The sequence below is a fragment of the Sceloporus undulatus genome, chromosome 1 (assembly GCF_019175285.1).
Source record: "Sceloporus undulatus isolate JIND9_A2432 ecotype Alabama chromosome 1, SceUnd_v1.1, whole genome shotgun sequence".
In the NCBI taxonomy this organism is placed as follows: Eukaryota; Metazoa; Chordata; class Lepidosauria; order Squamata; family Phrynosomatidae; genus Sceloporus; species Sceloporus undulatus.
Window position 1 is genome coordinate 360,186,240 of NC_056522.1, and position 20,627 is coordinate 360,206,866.

Below are 20,627 nucleotides of genomic sequence, written 5' to 3' on the forward strand. Positions count from 1 at the left end.
TTTTATTTATATGCCGCCCTTCCTACGATTAGGGCGGCTCACAGCAGGTTAAAATACAATCAGATTAAAATACACAATACACAAATTAAAATACACAATAAATCAACCCAACAGCAAAAAGCCCCATAGCTCAACCTCTTGGCCACGGAAGAGGAGGGAGGCCCACAGGATATTTATTCATTCGGGGAATGCCTGTTGGAATAGGAAGGTTTTAAGATCCTTCCTAAAAGGCAAGCAGTTTACTGGAAGGGCTAGTAAAGACTTCAATGGGGCTTAGTGTTAACAGATCCAATTTCTTCATTAGCTTCTGAAGATTTCTATTATCCAGAACAGGACCCCTTAACACAATAAAATCTGAAAGTTTATAAATGATGCTATCCTGTTCCAGTTAGAAATGCCAATGATCAATTTTGATCTTTTGAGGTTTTGGACTGATGAGTTCTGTGATAATGAGGGCCAGACTGAATAGATTTTTGAACTAGTTTTTTAAAAAACTTTGGGAATCTCATGAGCTTTTTCCAAGATCATATATTGTTTTATTTAAAATGCAGAAAGAATGAAAGCATTATTAGATAGCTTAAGGGATATTTTCTGCCACACGAAATGCTTTTGAAAGATCAATTTGTTCTGCCAATATAACAACAGTTGCATTTCAAGGTGGTCTGAAAAAAGGGGGATTGGGTCTGATACCACAGAGCAAAGGGCACAGTTGGGGAGATAATATAAATGACATCTCTTTTTCTCTAGATTTTTCGCTTACAATTTTAAGAACCATAGGACACAGTGTATGATGTCTTAAATTCGTTATTGTTAAAACTATTAAACTGCCCTAGAAACTTTTTCCTAAGAAGATTAGAAACAGAAATATAACTACTCCATTAATTGTGGGCAGTTCCTATCTCAGCCTTTAAATGAGAAGGTGGGGGGAACTCTCTGTTATTAGCGTTACTTTTAAATCAAATTAAAAGTAATATAAACTGAATAAGAGCAGCAGAGGGATTATTCATTAAAGCATCTTGTTCATTTTATGTATTAGCAGCTATTCCCTAAGGCTTGAATTATTTAGGGAAGGAATAGTTTGTAGCCACTTGCGGCATAATGAAATAGAGCATTTAAATTCAGTGCAGAACTTCCTTCATTGCACACAAAGTCCTGGGTTTTGCTTTAGTGACCTTGGCTTTTCATTTTCTTTCTCTTTCTTTCCAGTGGATGCTTATGCCTGTTGTCTTGCATCCCCTACTGCTATTATAGTTAAGGCAGAGGATATGCTATACTTCTTCAATGAATTGTCAGTTTTGCTCATTGTATGAGAAAAAAGTAAAGTAAGTCAGATATGGTTCAGCTTTCTTATTTAAGTTTTAATGAACTTGCTGGAGCAAGCTTTTTTAATCTGGCAAGAACAGGCTGGTTCTTAAGGCAATGTTGAGGCACACTGGCTGATATTGCATTGCTGGGTTTATACAAATTCTGGGAATACATGCTGAAATGCTTGGTCATTGTTACCAAAATTAAAGTTAATTTTTGTTCAGTCTCGAAGCACACTTATCACAATCAAACCAATTTACCAAAATTACAGTTAATTTTTGTTTTGTTTGGAAGCAACTGTTATCTTCTGGTGGTTGTTTTATGAGGGTGCTAAAGCAAGCAGCAAAGAAAATTTGTTTTTGTTTTTAAATCGGTTTATGTTATGGAGGAACTGAGCATGACAACTCAGTTATTTTCAGTACATTTTCAGGGAAGAGAACATGAAAAAGATGCACCAAGGTTATATCTAAATTCAAGACAAATTACTTACTCAGAAACATGCCACAAGAAAAAATGTTTCTTCAGAAATTATACTATTCAATCTGCCATTCTTGCTGCTTCTTTGGCTACATCCACACTGCAGAAATAATCCAAGTTGACACTACTTTAAAAGTCATGGCTCAGTGCTATGGAATTCTGGTATTTGTAGTTTTGTGATATACTTAGCCTTCTCTGTCAGAGAGTTCTGGTGCTGTGAGAAAACTAGAATTTCCAGAATTCCATAGCACTGAGCCATGGCAGTTAAAGTGATGTCAAACTGGATTATTTCTGCAGTGTGGATGCAGCCTTAGACACACAAAGGTTTTGCACATCTGGCATACTAACACAAAAGTGGCTAACCTGTGGTCCACTTAGTCTGACTGTATGTAGATGAGGGAAGATTTCATAGGCAGAGAAGGGTAGGAAATACTAGGGAGAAAAGCCTAGTACAGGGGTAGGCAACCTTTTTGAGTCGGGGGCCGGGTTGGTGTCCCCCAGACAACGGGGGGGGGGGGGGGGGGCCAAAAATAAATAATTAAATAATATAGGACAACATTTTCAAATGTAGGACACATTTTTTAAAAATGGAGGACATCCAAAAATTTTTGATGATTTTTAAGAAATGTTAATATAAATGCATGTTTCTCAGGCATGATCAAAATGGAGGACATTTGGGCATTATTCCTAGACAGATGGCAGAAATGGACTTCCCTTTCTGGCCAACCCCCCCTTCCCCCATTCCAAACAGCACATTTGGGCATTGAACATGGCTTTACTTAACATGGCCTCTTGCATATTTCAGATGCTTATTGCATAACCAAACTCTTTGGGTTTCACACTGAACATAGGTTCACATGGCTATGCATATTGAACATGTCAAGCTGGTTTCACAGTTCTTGCACCAAGTGTACTTCTCAGAAGTGTGTACTTGGTCAAGGGACTGTGGTTTTTCTTCACTGCGCATGAGTTTGTAAAAATCACAGCAATTTACATTGGCCGTGCTTCTGAAGCTGGCTCACATCAATATCACCATCACCTTCACCATCACCATCATCATCATCATCATCATCATCATTGTTAAAACAAAGCAGACCTGTAAAAATGGAATGGAAATCCTCCTCCTCCTGCTCCTCTTCTTCTTCCTCCTCCTCCTCCTCCTCCTGCTCCTTCCTTCCTCCCTCCCTCCTCCTCCTCCTCCCCGCGCACCTGTGCTGCAGGCCAATGGCCCCGCGTGCCTGCGCTAGCGGCCCGTGCGCTTCCACAACAGGCCAAAGGCCCCACGGGGCCTTTGGCAGCGGCAGTCGGCAGCAGGACCGAGCTGAGGCTGGTCTCAACAGCTCGGCGGGCCGCATGTGGCTCGCGGGCCGTGGGTTGCCGACCCCTGGCCTAGTATGATGGAAGGAGGATAGAAGCACCCTTTGCAAGTTTCCTGTGCAGCCTTCTGGTAAGAACAACCCTTCCTTTTCCCAGTAGCTTTGTAGGATAGTAGAGTGAGAGAGGTAGGGAGAAATGAAGGAAGGAAGGAGTAGTAGAAAGATCTTAATGATTTCAATGAAATCATTCATGAAATAAGTGAACAGATTAAATGATTTCCTGGTTTTAATGTATTTAAATTCATATAAGGCTTTAATTGTTCTGTTATGCTAAGTCACCAATAAATTATCAGTTGCAAAGGCATGGCTCCTAAGCAGTAGATGTCTATTAGCTATTACAAAATCTATTGTATGTTCCTCCTAGGGTAATATTCTTGGCAAATTTGACTGCATAGTGCATTGAAAGAAATAGACTGTCAATTTATGTTAAACAGTTATCTGTCTGTCTATCTATCTAGCTATCTAGCTATCCATCCATCCATTTCTGAGAGGGTTCCTCTTGCAATAACTGCACAAAAGCTGAACTATATCTTTCCTGAAACACACACGTGTGTGTATATGTGTGTGTGTGTGTGTGTGTGTGTGTGTGTGTGTGTATATATATATATATGCGTGTGTGTGTGTGTAACTGAGCTTCATTGATAAACCATGGAGACCAAGGGCTTTCATGGTCCACTCCCCTTTAAGGTGTCAGAAGGCATCATAGGCCCGGATCAAATGGGGAAGCGCCATCCTGGCGCTGATTCTAGGGTTTGGGAGCATGCTCCCGAACCCTGGCACATAACGGCAGCATCATAATGGCGGCCTCCTGTCCACACGGGGGCCACCATCATGACACAAGTGTGGCACACCATCCACACATCACAGCGCCACGCTTGCATCATCGACGCGCGCCAGTGCGTAATCATTATATTATTACTACTGTTGTTGCAGTGGTCTGGTTTAAATTTGTAATTCTTTGGTTCCTTCTTTAATGTGCAGTTTTGATGCTCAGTGTTATTACTATGTTGAGTTCACATTCTCTGAGACATTCTTCTCCTCCCAATGGTATTTGGAATTCTTTTCTTTTGAAACAGTTCCTCCAACAAGACCCTCATCTATGACCCGTGTCCCACTCATTGCTCACTTAGACTTCTGAAGTGTTTTTTCTCCTTGGCCCTTCCATTGTCTCATCTTGGTCCATTTACATCCAGCCAGCATTCTGGTGCCAAAATGATTTTCCCCTCCCATCACCTGAGCATGTGTTCCCCTTCCTCCTTTGAATAGTCATTCATATCAGAACTGTGTCACTTGGGGTACAGGGGAAAGACCCAAACTGGCTTTTAGTGGACAAATATAAGGTAGTAAAAATAGAATATTCTTTCCATATTCTCAGCCAGGATTGGGCAATGATCTGGGGCCATTTTTGCCTTAGAATGACCTTGGTGGGCTGCATCCCTTTCCTACCTTCCCAAGCAGCCAGTTTTCCAGCCCTATTCACAAGTTTTGGGAGGTACACTTTGCCATTTAAATGTTTTACTCTCCCTAGCCAGCTTTTAGGTCAGAAACAGTTTTTAGAACTGGCCAGATGAAAGAGTTTGTAAAAATATATTTTATGACCTAAAATATGTTGGAGGATTAAAAATAAAATTCAAGTGGAAAATCACTTTCTTCCCAAGGGTTTCTAAGGACAGACAAATTAGATCAAAAATTTAAGGGAGGAAATTTGGGGAGTTCAACGGATGGTGAAAGTGTGGGCCATACTTTCCTCATCCTTGATTTTAAAAATCCACTTTACTGAAAGGTATTGCAGGTATTGCAGAATGATTCTGAACAATTTCAGTAGAGATTAATTTTATTTTTTATTTACATTGGTATTTCTTGTGAAAATAATTCAATGTGTCTTGCTAACTAGTAACAGATCTTTCAGTATGAGGAAGGCCAGCTGTATGTACTTACTAAAACCTAATCTATATAAGATTCTAGTCATTTCTTCATAATCTTGCCAAAGGCCTGTTCCAGACGGGCACTATGAGGCGCCATCATGATGTGTGAGGGGCGGCGCTTTGAGATGCCCCTTGCTCCTTGCACGTGACGAGGGCGTCAAAATGGCGGCGCCCTGTACACATGCCTCGCCATTTTGACGTGATGGACGCCTAGCATCCACACGTCCTGGCGTCATTGTGACACAGCAAGTGCACCATTGGCGCACTGTGGTGTCACAATTGCGCCGCAAGAAGAACCTGCTTTTTGCGGGTTCTTTTTGCGCCGTGGGGAAGCCCCGTGGTCTGGAAGCTGTGGCTTCCCTGCAGAGCAAACCAGGGCGCCATAGTTCCTCTGCCATTCAATTTTCTGTGCTTCTCTACAGAGAAAACAGACACTGTGTATATATGTGTGTGTGTATGTGTCCTGCATTATGATGTGGTAATGATTTTTAGCAGCAGAAAGACTGCCAGCTTTCTATGTTTGAAGTTGATCTGTGCTTTCAATTTCACCTTGGTGAGAGCTTCTTTTTCCCTTTGGCTTTCATGTTAGTGTTTAGACTACTGAATTATTAGATATTTTAGTTTGCCAGAACAGATGGTCAACAGCAAGTATCTTAATTTAAGTGTAATAGTTATACTAATTAAAGCTTCATTGTGAACATTGCAGTCACCTCATGAAATCAGAAGCACAGTCTGTTCTGTACTAGAGTTCTTTATGAAGTCCTTGATTTGCTTTCCCGAAATGTCCACCACGTATTTTGGAAAATTCTTCTTTCCACTTGAAGATGCGGATCCATTTTGTATGTGATGTCAGTGAAAGCCTTCTTTTTAAGAGTGGCATGGGCTCATTTTAGAATTTGGAAAATATTATCCTTTATGAACCTACTTAGGAGTAAGTCCTTATTTTGCTATTCCAAGGACTCAGCAAATGCAAATGGGAAACCATTCAGAGTCAGGGGCTTTCCCAGCAGATAATGATCACCAATTAGCATACACTAATCCTCTTTTGCATTAGCCTTCCAGCCTGAGGCCTGCCATCAGCAACAGAACAATACACATGCAAATCACTCCTGCATTCCCAGGCTCACACAGTGTGTGTATGTGTGTGTATATATATACATATACATACATACACGTATACACATACATACCCACTTTTTCCAGGCAAGCATTCTCTGAAGATGCCAGCCACAGATGCTGGTGAAACGTCAGGAAGAAATTCTTCTAGAACATGGCCATAGCCCGAAAAACCCACAAAAAACTATGGATGCCGGCCATGAAAGCCTTTGACTTCTCGTACTCTTACTGTTGCCCATATATATGTTGTAGTAGTAGTAGTCCGGGGATGGAAAGATAAACATCCATCTATTGTTCAATGGTGAGATGATCTTGCTGCTTTAGTTATTCATGAACATACATTTGATACAAGACAACTTCAAGAAAACATGTTTTTTGGAAATATGGTCAGTTCATATTAATGTAAATGCCCACCTATGTACCCTCCCTCCTCCCCTTTTCTTCTTCATTTCTTTATCATCTTACTTAAAACAATTCAATTATGCACACTCACACGCACATACATATATACTCCAATTTCTTCTAATCTGCTTATCACAGTGCTAATCAAATTTATTTCAGCTCAAATGTGTTTAGCCTACCTGCAGTGCTTAACAAGCATTTGTGATCTAGAAAAGCAGGATGAGCTATTCTGTCTGATAAATTTTAAAGTAGATATCTGTGTGTCTCTAAAGTTTTGCAGTCAGCCTCAAAGTTATATGAGTCTCCCCAATCTGTACTGATTCCTCACCGTCTTTTCCATTTTCAGAGTTAACGATGATTTTGTTACATGTATTAGCACTGATCAGAAATTACTTATTTATTGTATTTATACTCTATTCCACAGTTGGAAAGACTTATCAGCAACAACAACAAAAAAGGGACAGCCCTGGCTCTTAGGTTTAATACTAAAGAGAGAGAGAGAGAGAGAGAGAGAGAGAGAGAGAGAGAACCATCACAAAAGGAAAAGGAGATGGAGAAGGATAAGGAAAACAAGAAAGCTTGAGCACAAGTTCTTACCATAATGAAGTTATTCAATCTGGTAGAATGGCTGCTAGATATCAGTTGTGTGAGAGGAGTGGAGCATGGTGTAGTGGTCTGAGTGTTGGACTATGACTCTGGAGACAGGTTTTGAATCCTGTCTTGGCCATGTAAACTCACTGGGGGAACGTGTGCAAGTCACACTCTCCCCGCCTCAGAGGATGGCAATTGCAACCCCCCTCTGAAGAAACTTGCCAAGAAAACCCTATGACAGATTTACCTTAGCATCGCCATAAGTTGAAAACAACTTGAAAGCACACAACAACAGAGCCTACTGGAGGTGGCTTCTAAAGAGACTGATGACATCTCTAGTTTTTTTCTCTCCTTCTTCTACAGCATTTAAAATCCAATTGTAAAGATAGATTCAAATCTTAGTTTGAAATGGGTTTGCAAATCATCCTTGTGATTATATAGCAGTTCTGACTGCAGCTTCCATCTTTGCCCATGTATATGGGAAGCTGAATATGGGAAGACACCAAAGGCTTCTCTAGTCCAGCATGACATTCACACAGTGGCCAGACAATTGCCTATGAGAAACCCACCAGCCTAGGGGGAGAAGAAGAAGAGTATATTTGGAAAGCTCATTAGAGTCTTACAATTTTTGAGGAGCAGGAACTGGATGTGAATAATTGTCAAATGATTTTGCATGAAAGGTCAGTTTACTTAAGGAGATTTAAGAACCCATTTTTCTGCTGTCCTTTCAAATATTGATCTGCTTATTTTTATGGGTTGATTTGTGAGGTAGCACATGCAAAAGTCAGCATGTGAGTTTGCTGGTGGAGTAAACAGTGAGAGTGATGGGGAAGAAGTAGCCTCCAATCTATCTCAGTGAAGCAACACAGAAGGGCCTTACTGTTTGCCTCTCCACTCTCCCTTTCAGTTTTACATTGAAATTCTACATAATATTATGCATGTGTTGTCTTCACTGAGTATAGCTAGCACTCAAATACTGTGCACAAAAGTGTAATGTGTGCCAATAATTATGTCCGTTATCTGAGTCCTCTATCGCCCCCTCCTTAGACATCCGATCTGGTTACATGGTAAATGAAATCTTATGTAGACTCTGGTGGCTGAGTGCCATGTTTGGCCGTCAGCAGATTGCCCTTCCATTATGTATTTTTCAAGATAGCTTTATCATTATAATTGGTTTCTTAGGGGTTTGCTTTTATATCATGTCTTTAACAATTGTAAACAGTATTGATTAGCCTTAATACTGTGGAAAGAGGACTTGCATTTTATTGCAGAGTTGTCATAGTGGCTAAGACACTGCAAGCTGTTCTTAGATTACACAGGATAGACCATAAGAGAGGAACATTTTTCAGATAACATTGTTGTTGGTCAGGTTAAAGTGTATTGTCTTCTGCAACACTATAGATTAGGGGCTGGTTCAGAGCTTGCCTTACCAGGTAAGCAGAATTAGGTAGCTGTATTAGGTGGTAGTTTCTGCAGAGTACAGAGTAGTAAAAAGGTATTTGAAGAAAAGAGCTGTGAATACCATACAGCCTATTCAGTGCCCATAGTTTTTTGTAGGTTTTTCAGGCTATGTGGCTATGTTCTAGAAGAGTTTGTTTCTGATATTTCGCCAGCATTTGTGGCTGGCATCTTCAGAGAATGTTGACATGGAAGTGAGTGTATACACACACACACACACACACACACACACACACACACACACACATTGTTTGGGAGGAGTGATTTCCATGTTAATCTGTGTATTGTTCTGTTGCTGAATGGCAAGGTCTCAGGGTGGGAAGATATCCCAAGAGGATTTGTGTCTGTTTAATTAGAGATCCATTGTTTGCTGAGAAAAACCCCAACCCTGGGTGGTTTTCATTTGCATTTGCTGGGTCATGATTTTAGTGTTTTTTAGGACGGATAGCCAAGCCTTGCTAACTTAAAGAGTTTCTTCTTTCTTGTTGAAGTTGTCTAGGTGCTTGTGGATTTCAATGGCTTCCCTGTGCATTCTGACCTAATAGTTGTTGGCATGGTCCAGAATTTCAGTGAAACTCACTTCCATGCCAGCATTCTCTGAAGATGCCAGCTACAAATGCTGGTGAAACATCAGAAATAAACTCTTCTAGAACATGGCCACATAGCCTGAAAAACCTACAAAAAACCATGGATGCCGGCCTTGAAAGAAGTCTTCGACTTCACATGTCCAGTGCTCCTTAAACTACTGCACTACCAGCTGCTATGGCAGGATATGCCAGTGTCAAAGAAAGACTCATTAGTCAGGCTATTTGGCTTCTTTGTTTGGAATGGGGATGAGGACAAAATCTTTGCTTCAGGCAACAACATGTCTGGAGCTGTGAGTAAAATAATGCATATGAAACTTTGAAGACCACTCCCCACTGGAATGTAAAATTGCCAGACAATATCACTGGCTTTGGAGTCCCTCCTCAATTGAGCTATAGCTGATGGGTCTAGGAAATGTCACCATTCTTGGATGTGTGAACAGTTTGCCAGTTCAGAGGTAGGGAGCAGGTAACCACTCTCATGCATAGGTGATGCTTACTTTAAAAAAGAGGGAGCAAAGCAGTGGATCTGGAGAGTCAGGGTGGATATGAGAAGAAAATCATCAGAGTGAGCAGGATTTAGGAATTAGAGAGCACAATGTGAAATTGAGATTTCCCTACTGTTTTAAAGGTTCATTCCAGTTTCCAGAGCATATGGAAACCACTATGGCTACTTCCTTTGAAAAAAGTGAGAAAAAGAGTACAGTATGCGATAGGGATATCTCATCCTCATTCTTGTTACATAGGCATGGAATTTCTTGTAATGGTTAAGGTAACAGTTTCCTTTTTTGGAACAAGTTACATAATGATTTACTCCTTAAAGTTCCTTTCCAGGCTCTGTTAGCACCTGCGTTCATGTGTGTGATTGAATTCCCAAGGGATAAGTGAAATGTTCTTTCCTAAAATCGTTCTTTAACAGGATAGTAGCTTCATTCCTCTCAATAAATGAAAAAAGCATGTACACTACAAAATACCTCACCTTGTGCTTTTGTTGTGGAAATTGCTTTTTCATAGTTAATTGTTTAAGCGCCTTGGAGGAAAAAAATAACACAAATACATCTAAGCAATTTATAACCTGTCTTTCTAAATTCAATCATCCACTTTCTCAAAACTTCCCTTTCCAGATTCCACCTAGATATGATTTACTCTTTATTAGTCTAGTAAAATGTGACAAGATCATGAAGTCTTTCTGAAGAGTTATTTCCAAGAGCATTTTTAGCACTTCTCAGCAAATAGGGCAAAGTAAACTATACTGACAGCAACACTTGCCTTAAATACATTCTCAAAGACTTTATAGTAAATGATTGCCCAGCAGAGTATCTATTTGCAGGCAAAGAAAAAGATTAAGTTAAACAAAAAGACTGTGTTAAACAAAGGCCTGTCATTTGCCGTGTCAAAGAATGACTTTTGTGTCTCAAGGTAACATTAAATTACTTTGGCGGGAGCTGAAGTTGTAGTTGAATTGATTCAATGTGACTGAATGCAACCAAGGACCAATTCATGCCTCTTTCCAACATCACCATCACTTCTGGTCTTCTGAAGAGATTGTGCCTACCAGATCAAACATAAGGCATTGTCTAGACATTCAGATATTAATCTTTGTGTATGTTGTTCTCCCATGCAAGAATGAAAAATTCCACAAGTTTTCTTCCCATTGAGAAAGATGACAAGAGTTTGGGCTTCTTTTTCTGCTAATTTTTCACACTCTCAGGGTGTTTTTTTTTTTTTTGCAAAATTTCATTTGCAGACCATAAAAATTTGTGCCAGAAAACAGTTTATTTTTGTATATTGCCTATATTAAAAATGTATAACAAAGGTCTCTCTCTCTCTCTCTCTCTCTCTCTCTCTCTCTCTCTCTCTCTCTCTGTGTGTGTGTGTGTGTGTGTGTGTGTGTGAGTTTGAAGTGGAAAAAAACCCTAATGGCAGTTGACTGTTTTTTTACTGGTGTATCCTGATGCGAGATACATTTTCTTGTTGTTGAGGCCAAGAAAGTTTGCAACTATTATTCACATCCCTAATTGCTGTTAACATCTGTTTTCTCCTTCATTCCCTCACCAGCACGAGGATCCCTGAAATAGCTGCTAGCTAACCTCAGATTGCTGGGATCATATATGTTTGCCCACAACAAGATATGGAACACTAATTTATTGGTGGTTTGCTAAAAAGATTAGGGGGGGGCCTGAAAAACTAATTGTAGTATGCAGCTTGGAAGCTAAATAACTGATAAAGCCAAGGAGAAGATAGCAATATAGAATATTGCCTTGAGATATTAGCATTGTTCTCTGATACAAAAAGGTAAATCAACATAATGTCTCATAAAGAGACTCATTAGCAGATTAGCTGGATATTACTTTGCTGATAAACTTTGTAGATACATTTTTTATCAACACATGATTAAAAACAGTGACTATAAAGCACATAACTTTGATTAATGAGAGAGCTTGATTACCCTGAAACCAAAGTATAATTGTTAAATGGTTCTTCTCACTACTGATTTAAATTATAAAGTCATTATTACCTTTTGCTCTCCCTGTTTCTTAAAACATTTATTTTTGTTAGTGTCTAATATATAACAACACTAACAAAAATTAAAAATAAGTTAAAATATATTTATTTTTGTTATCTTATATGAACAACACTGCCATCCTGACTACAACTATACCATATTGTGCTAGGAATCAGGTTTTTGTCGCTAAGCCATTTGGCTGAATTAAGTCTTCATTAGAAATATACCTCCCATTATGACCACATTTTGGGAGTTTGTATTCTGCTCTGGTCAGGCCCCACCTGGAATATTGTGTCCAGTTTTGGGCATCACAATTAAAAAAGGACATTGAGAAACTGGAGCGTGTCCAAAGGAGGGCGACTAAAATGGTGAAGGGTCTGGAAACCATGTCCTATGAGAAATGACTTAGGGAGTTGGAGATGTTTAGCCTGGAGAAGAGAAGGTTAAGAGGTGATATGATAGCCCTGTTTAAATATTTGAAGGGATGTCATACTGAGGAGGGAGTGAGCTTGTTTTCTGCTGCTTCAGAGAACAGGACCCGAAACAATGGATGCAAGCTACAGGAAAAGAGATTCCACCTCAACATTAGAAGGAACTTCCTGACACTGTTCAACAGTGGAACACACTCCCTCGGAGTGTAGTGGAGTCTCCTTCCTTAGAGGTCTTTAAGCAGAGGCTGGGGGGCCATCTGTCAGGGATGCTTTGATGGAAAGTTCCTGCATGGCAGGGGGTTGGACTGGATGGCCCTTGTGGTCTCTTCCAACTCTAAGATTCTATGATTCTAGTCTGAGCACCATGGACTTCAAATAATCTATGGGTGTAGGAGTCAAATTCATGCAAATAGCTTTATATCAATGTGAGGTCGAAGGCTTCCATGGCTGGCATCCATAGTTTTTTTTTGGGTTTTTCGGGCTATGTTGCCATGTTCTACAAGATTTTCTTCCTGACGTTTTGCCAGCATCTGTGGCTGGCATCTTCAGAGAAAGAACTACAGCTGAACTATGGATGACACTGAAGTAAAACTAGGCTCACATTTGAATTAGAGTCAGCCCTCCGTATCCACGGATTATTTATCCATGGATTCAAGTTTCCATGGCATGAAAACATTCCAAAAGCGAATTTTGAATAAGGGACACCATTTTAATATGCCCTTGTATATATTGGGACTTGAACATCTATGGATTTTGATATCCACAGGGGATCTTGGAACAAACCCCAGCATATACCATGGGCCTAATGTATTATGAATAGATATGTTTCTGGAAAATACATTCTGCTTCCTGCCACCCCAAAAATCGGTATGGAAGTTGCTTTTTTGTGACTATTAATATATATCAATATATAGTGAACCTGTATCTCATTTGTATCCACGTGCTGCTTTATGTGAAAATCCATTTTATTTTGTTAATGTAAATGTATGGAATCCAATTTCTGTTAAATACTCTCACTGTTGGAATACTACGCCAAAGTCATTTAATAGTGGGGCTTCTAGGCACATACTAAAATTGCATTGTTTTCACAGAGATGAAATATAAAGAATAGCTTCAAATGTGATAAGATGCATTATGAACGAGCTGGGCATGATAAATGTAACAACTAAACTTTTTCATGATCAGATACAGTATTTTTAGGAAATTGTACTGCCATATAATGATTTATTTCCAGTAATATCTGTTGTAGCTTCACAATGCAGGGTTCTCCTTGTTTATTTTACATTCAGTATTGCAGATGAGCTGAGATGAAGAATGCAGAACATCAGTTGTCCAGTATTAATATGGAGAATTCAACTGCTGCTGTTCAAGGGATGGAGAAGATTTCTTGTGGTTTTCTTGAACTCTTTGTGTTGTGGGTATTGAGCAGACCAGGGCATCAAAGGCCATAGCAAAAGCTGTTTCATTGGTGGTTGTGAATATTTTGTGCTTGTGAATCTTGTGAAATATTTTCCTCCCCAGTAGTGAAGGATGAATCTGACAATTTTAGTTTTATTCAGGTTACATCTGCACTGCAGTCAAAATACAGTTTAACTGCTTTAACTGGCATGGCATCATTCTGTGGAATCCTGAGATTTGTAGTTGTGGCACCAGAGCTCTTTGACAAAGATGGCTAACTATCTCACAAAACTACAAATCCCAGAATTCCATAGCACTGAGTGATGGCAAACTGCATTATTTCTGCAGTCCAGATGCAGCCACAGTCAAAAGAAATTAACTTCTTCAAATAATTGATTCTCCCTGTCAACAGAGACTAAAAGTATTCCACTTTAGAGGAATTGCTTCATTTTAGGCATTTTTGTGTTACTTCCAAATATCTTCCAAAGGGACACTTGGTTAACCAGATGGCAGGCTTCTTCTCTGCTAGCTCTAAATCCATTTAGTTGGCTACTTTGTGTTTTTAAAGTTGATTATATTTTTCTTTCAGGTTTGGGATGCTGTGGATCAAGGTTATTGTTTAAAAACATACCCTCACCATACTTGTGCTGTTCGAGCGGTTCAGTGGTTCCCATGTGGAAGTCGTTTTCTCAGTGGAGGATTTGACAATATGGTTCATTCTATAGATATTGAAACAGGTAAATATCACACACTGTTCTGGCTGTGTGTGTGTGTGTGTGTGTGTGTGTGTGAAGGGAGCATTTTTGTAGTAATAGAAACAATGAACAAAAACTAAGGTATAAAAATCCTGACTGGGAAGGAAAAAAAAAGTGTTTAAAATGTCATTTAATCGGTGCTAGAACTCTTATTCTTAAATTAAAATGGGATCTTAAGATATATTCTTGAAATGTTAGCTTTCCATGGGAGTTTCTAAAATGGGAAGAGCATTGTTGTGTGAGCTCTATATGCAAGCTTTGGCATTTTTAAGAGACACTGATACAGTAGGGACCTCAATGTAATGCCAGCCAAGCCTAAAATCTACCAGATTCCCTGGACACCAATGGAGACTATAATGCGAGGGGCATTGGTTAAAATAACTGGCTGTCAAAAGTAAACTTTTGCAAGCTTGAAAGTGCATGCTTGAAAGATTGGAATGAGGCTGATACCAAATGGGACCAAAGTCAGCAAGGGGATGGAATTTTATCTTTCCCTCCACTTTTTTGAAGCTAGTATATTTGCATTGTTAGGAAATCCCAAAATGACACAGATATGGTATTTTCCCTGAAGAAATATCAGCTGAAGAAGAAGGATTTTACTGAGGACACAGAAGGGAAAGAAATTGTTAATTTTCCTCCCTGCATGCGCTCAGTTCCTGCTAGTTTTCAGCTTCCAACTTATCCAATTTGTATTTTAAAAAATGATGTTAGCTGCAATGACACATTTAATATTTTGTCTATGTTGGCTCCAAATTCTACTGAAAGAGATCTTTCTGATCGTTAAGGATTGACATGTAAACATTTAATTCATCAGTTGATTTTTCTAGGATGCCACTTCTAATCTTTCTGTCTGTCTATTTGTTACTTCTTAACATTTTTAAGCTACCGTATATATCTGTATATACGTTGGCCTCATGTATAAGTTGTGGGCCAGAATTATGGATTTTGATGTGATCCATGGATAAGTCAAGGGTAAAACTTGGGTAAAAAATGCAAAGGATGAAGCAAAGAAAACGGGTGCTAAAGAACTCACAAAATTCTGGCAGACATAACTGTGCTCACCCTATAGGTTGGATGGATGAGGAGCGAACTGTGGTAAATGGTGGCAGTTCAATGCGTGGGGGAGGTGGCCAAGTACAGGCAAGGCTAAGAAAACACACATACATCAAAAATGAGATGTGAAAGCACTGTGGAGAGGCAAAAGGCCAGAGCTACCTCTGTCCCTGATTGCAGCTACCATTTTCCCACCCAGGCATTCAAAAAGGCCTTTCACCATTCTACTCAGAGAAGGGGATGGTTCCCTTTTTTTTGACAAAAGTTAAGGTACGTCATTAACTCTTATATATAAAAAAGGAATAACCCCTTTCTCTGAGTGTTGAAAGTTGAGAGCTTAGTCCATCCTAGGAGAACCTAAAAGAAGCAATGACCCCTTCTATTCTCTTGGTGCGCCTTTGAAGGGAATTGCCTAAAAGCCACCGACATTTTCTGGCAATGTGATGGAGAGCATGCAGGGATTGATGTTTATTTTAAGTTCCTCTGGGATGGACTAAGCTCTTGTCTTTCACAACTCTACTCAAAGAAGGGGATGATTCCTTTTTTCTTTTTTCTTTTTTTTGGATAAAAGTTAAGGTACATTACATTGACTAGTGGAAAAGTCGACCCAGATTTTTTGGGTCTATTTTTTTTGTTTTGTTTTTTTTTTTTGCAAAATTGCTCTACTTACACGTGTGCCTCTCATATGAGCCCAATTGTCACATTAATGGTTTTCTTGGCAATATTTATTCAGAGGAATGTTGCCCATGGCTTCTTCTGAGGTTGAGAGAGTTTGATTTGCTCAGGGTCACTCAAGGGGGTTTCCATGCCCAAGCGGGGACTTGAACTCTGTTCTCCAGAGTCGTAGTCCAACACTGAAACCATGTGGCTTGGGTGGCAGTGTACATAATATGCCAAAGCAATACAAATGTTAATCATATGTAGAGTTTTATACAGGGAAGAAGCTGGTTGCTGAAAGAAAGTGAGAAACATTATGCCCGTGACAGGTGCTGATACCACCTTAGGCAGGAAGCAATAGCAATAGCAGCTTCATTTACTGTATATACTGTTTCATACTGTAGTGAGCAGTCACTAAGCAGTTTACAACTATAAGGTAATTGTCCCCATCAAGCTGGACAAACTCATTTCAACAGCCTCAGAAGGATGCAAGGCTGAGTTGACCCTGAGCCCTTGGCTGGGATTGAACTCACAGTCTTGTGGTTCCTGAGTGAGTGGCTGCAGTACTAGCATTTAACATCCGCGCACCAGGATGCAATTCCACATTGTCTTTATAAAATCACAGGAAGGATCTGTCCATACATTTCACTAGCACATGGCTGATACTATGGTCACACTAGCTCGTCTTATTGTGGCCACTACAAAGAGCACTTTCTATGTAAATAGTCAGATGTCCAATGTGGCAATGGCATCAAATGGTTGTTGACAAGCTGTGCCAGAACAATAGATGAAGTCTAAGATGGTATTGGAAAGCAAACATATCTTCCTTAAACCGTTAAAAAACTTGTTAATCTGGGAATGAACAAACCAAGATGGATGTCACTGCAGGAAGAATAGCCAGATAACACCATTACATTTACCCAATTTGTGGCCTGAAATGGGTCCTTTTCTTGAAGATGTATAAAAAAACCTGGCTGATTGTAAAATGTTGTTATGGAGGCCTATTTGCAAAAACTGTAGAAATGCCTACCACTTAGCACTGTAAAACTTAGGGGTACTAAGCTTATGAGCAGTGGTGAGTAGAGCCAGCATTTCCGGTTGGATCTTTAATGTGGAAGGATGCTCCAGGTAGACACTAGGTCTTAAGGACTGTAAGTCACAGTGTCTTTTTCCCCCCCTGCTGGCCTGAGCTAGAAGATCTGGACAATTCAGGATGAGATGAAGAAGAGAGTATGCATACAATAGAAGCTATTTCAAATAACTGACATTGCCTATTGATCAAGTCCTACAGTCTCCTCATTAATGAAAACAGGCACAATGTGTGTTGTGGACTGACACAAAGAAATCTATCTTCAATATATCTCAAGAACCAAAGAAAGACAGAAAGAAGTAAGGAAGGAAGTTAAAGTGCGGGTAAAGTTGTTATCTGGGTTTGTGCCTTTAAGTTGTTTTGGACTTGTGGTGACTCTAAGGTGAACCTACATGGGGTTTTAATGGCAAGATTGGTTCATAGGAGGTTTGCCATTGCCTTTTCCTAAGACTCAAAGAGAGTAACTTGCCCAAGGTCACCCAGGGTTTCATCAGGGTTTCATTAGGGTTTCCATGGCTGTGCTAGGAGTTGAACCCTGGTTTTCAGAGCTGCAGTCCAACACTCAAAACATTACACTACGTTGGCTCTCCTGGGACAGCCCTTGAGTGCATTTAAACAGTGCATTCAAGTCATCCCTCAGTCTTTTCTTCACCAGGCTGAACAAGTCCATCTCCTCCAACCTTTCCTCATATGTTTTGTTCTCCATGCCTCTTATCATCCTTGTTACCTTTCTCTGAATGCACACCAACTTGTTTATATCCTTCTTAAAATGACGTGCCTAGACCTGAATGCATTACTCCAGATTATGCCTGACTAGCGTAGGATATAGTGGGACTATTACCCTTGACTTGGAAACTGTGCTTCTACTAATGCAGGCTAAAACAGCATTTGCCTTATTTGCTGCAGTATCATACTGCTAGCTCATATTCACTTATGATCAATAATAATCCCAAGGTCCATTTTGCATGTAGTACTGCTGAGAAGACATAGTGGCAAAACAGAATGGCAGTAAGTGCTGGGTTGGGGACGGCATCTGAGCATAGCGTTTAGATGCCACCAGGAAGCTACTCGGCTGACCGCATGTGCAGGAGCATCTGTTTTGGCCCTTGGTCTTCCACAAGATAGCAGGATAATTAAAGTCCCTCATAACAGTGCTTGCATCTTGAAGATTTCTGAGATTTGTTTCTGATAATCATCCACCACTTTACCTTTGTTTGGTGGCCTGTAGTAAACTCCTACCACAATGTTGTTTTTATTTCCTTTTTTCAGTTGTCTTTACCTACATGCTCTCAACTGGTCCTGTCTGATTACTTGTGTGGATTTCTGTACAAGTGAATTCATCTTTTGACATATAACCCCTACTCCCCTTCCTTTTCTTCCCTGTCTATTCTTTTTGAATAGATTATATACTACAGTTGTTACGTTTAAATCATGCGAGTCATCCTACCAAGTCGCTGTTATATCTTTAAATTCATATTTACTATTCTGCACTGGGACCTGAAGGTAATCTTGTTTATAGACATCTAAAGCCTTATTTGTTCATATCTTTTATTTTACTGCAGTATTCTGATCTCTGTTCATCAGACATCTTACTGATCCCCTCACAGGGAACCTCTAATCTCCAGTTTCTGGGAGTCACAGAGACCATGAAGAAGAAAAATATGCCTCTAACTGTGGTTCTTCAAGTGGTCATTTGTGAGCTCATACAGGTCTCTCTTTTCTCTCAAGGGCTTGCATATGGTTGTACCTTTATAACTTTTATCTGCAGATCCAGAACTAAGGTAAATTGGAGAGAGTAGTACTGATGTACATGTTGGGAGAGGTGGGTTTCCTGCTGACTCATCTTTAGAAAATTCTTTACATGTGGTGCAAACACAGAAATAACTTTTTTGTGAATATCCAACTGACCACTTGAACAAACCACAATTAACAAGTAAGCAAACTTTTTTTTGTCACCCACAAGTTTTAATTTTTAAAAAGAGATTCATAGAAAAGGAGAATGAAGGGATATAAATAGTTGGTTGTTCTAACTGTCCCATGAAAATGCTGCCTTCCATATGGATCTCACTGAGGTTATTGGATGAAAATCTTTGCAGGCAGTGTTTGCTAAGGAGTGGAGATTGGGTGACCCTAAGTGCAGTACCTTACATTTCTCCATGTTGAATTTCATTTTGTTAGCTTTGGACCAGCTTTCTAGTCTATTCAGGTCATTTTGAATGTTGATCCTGTCCTTAGGAGGAATAGCTAATACCCCAGAGGGGTACAGATATAGGATGTGGGACACCTGGCTGAATGAGACTACATGTGAAAGGGATCTGGGAGTCCAAGTAGACCACAAGTTAAACATGAGTGAACAGTGGGATGCGGCAGCTAAAAAGGCCAATGCAATTTTAGGCTGCATCAATAAAAGTATAGTGTCTAGATCAAGAGAAGTAATAGTGCCTCTGTATTAAGTTTGATCAGGCCCCACCTGGAATATTGTGCCCAGTTCTGGGCACCACAATTTAAAAAGGATGTTGAGAAACTGGAGCGTGTCCAAAGGAGGGCGACTAAAATGGTGAAAGGTCTGGAAACCATGCCCTATGAGGAACTACTCAGGGAGCTGGGGATGTTTAGCCTGGAGAAGAGAAGGTTAAGAGGTGATATGATGGCCCTGTTTAAATATTTGAAAGGATGTCATATTGAGGAGGGAGCAAGCTTGTTTTCTGCTGCTCCAGAGAACAGGACCTGGAACAATGGATGCAAGCTCCAGGAAAAGAGATTCCACCTCAACATTAGGAAGAACTTCCTGACAGTAAGGGCTGTTCGACAGTGGAACACACTCCCTTGGAGTGTAGTGGAGTCTCCTTCCTTGGAGGTCTTTAAGCAGAGGCTAGATGGCCATCTGTCGGGGATGCTTTGATTTGGATTTCCTGCATGGCAGGAGGTTGGACTGGATGTCCCTAGTGGTCTCTTTCAACTCTATGATTCTATGACTGTCAGAATAGGCCCTCTTTTAAGTGATGTAACAGTGTTCCTCCTGAAGAAGCACCATTCCATGGCCTATTTAAAATGTTTTTTTTTTAATTTTAAGTATTTTGATTTTTTTCCTGGCTTTTGACATTTTATAAAACATTGCTATTTGTTATAATTTAGTGATTTCCCCCTCCTCATGTTTCATTTGTGTATTTGGATGTTATGGAAAAACAAGCTTGAACTAAATAATACAACTAGTATGTTCTGACACCATCTTCCTTATCCTATTCTTGTTTATCACTAGCCAGCTTTTCTTGCAGAGACGTCAGTGAGGCTCTCAGCAAAAAACAGCTCATTACTGGAATCCAAATTGGATGCTTTCTCACTTGAAAAACATGAAGCCAGCTGTACATATTAGAATTGCATTATTTTACTGAACCATTTGTTCACCGCATTTCCATGCAGAATTCATTTTGTTATTGATTAACTTATCCTTCAGCAATGTCTTTGGGGTTCTCTCTTAATTTCTTTTTAGGTCAGTTTAGGGA

At 39.8% G+C, this 20,627-nt stretch overlaps 1 protein-coding gene across 2 annotated transcripts in view; it reads left to right on the top strand.

Annotated features, from left to right (window-relative positions):
• The window catches only part of WDR25 (WD repeat domain 25), a 102,794-nt gene that overhangs the window by 42,820 nt on the left and 39,347 nt on the right, over nucleotides 1–20,627 (top strand). For both annotated transcript variants that reach the window (XM_042448083.1, XM_042448092.1), the window contains exon 3: nucleotides 14,159–14,306. In XM_042448083.1, the coding sequence (XP_042304017.1) occupies nucleotides 14,159–14,306 (148 nt within the window). The remainder of the gene's footprint in view (nucleotides 1–14,158; nucleotides 14,307–20,627) is intronic.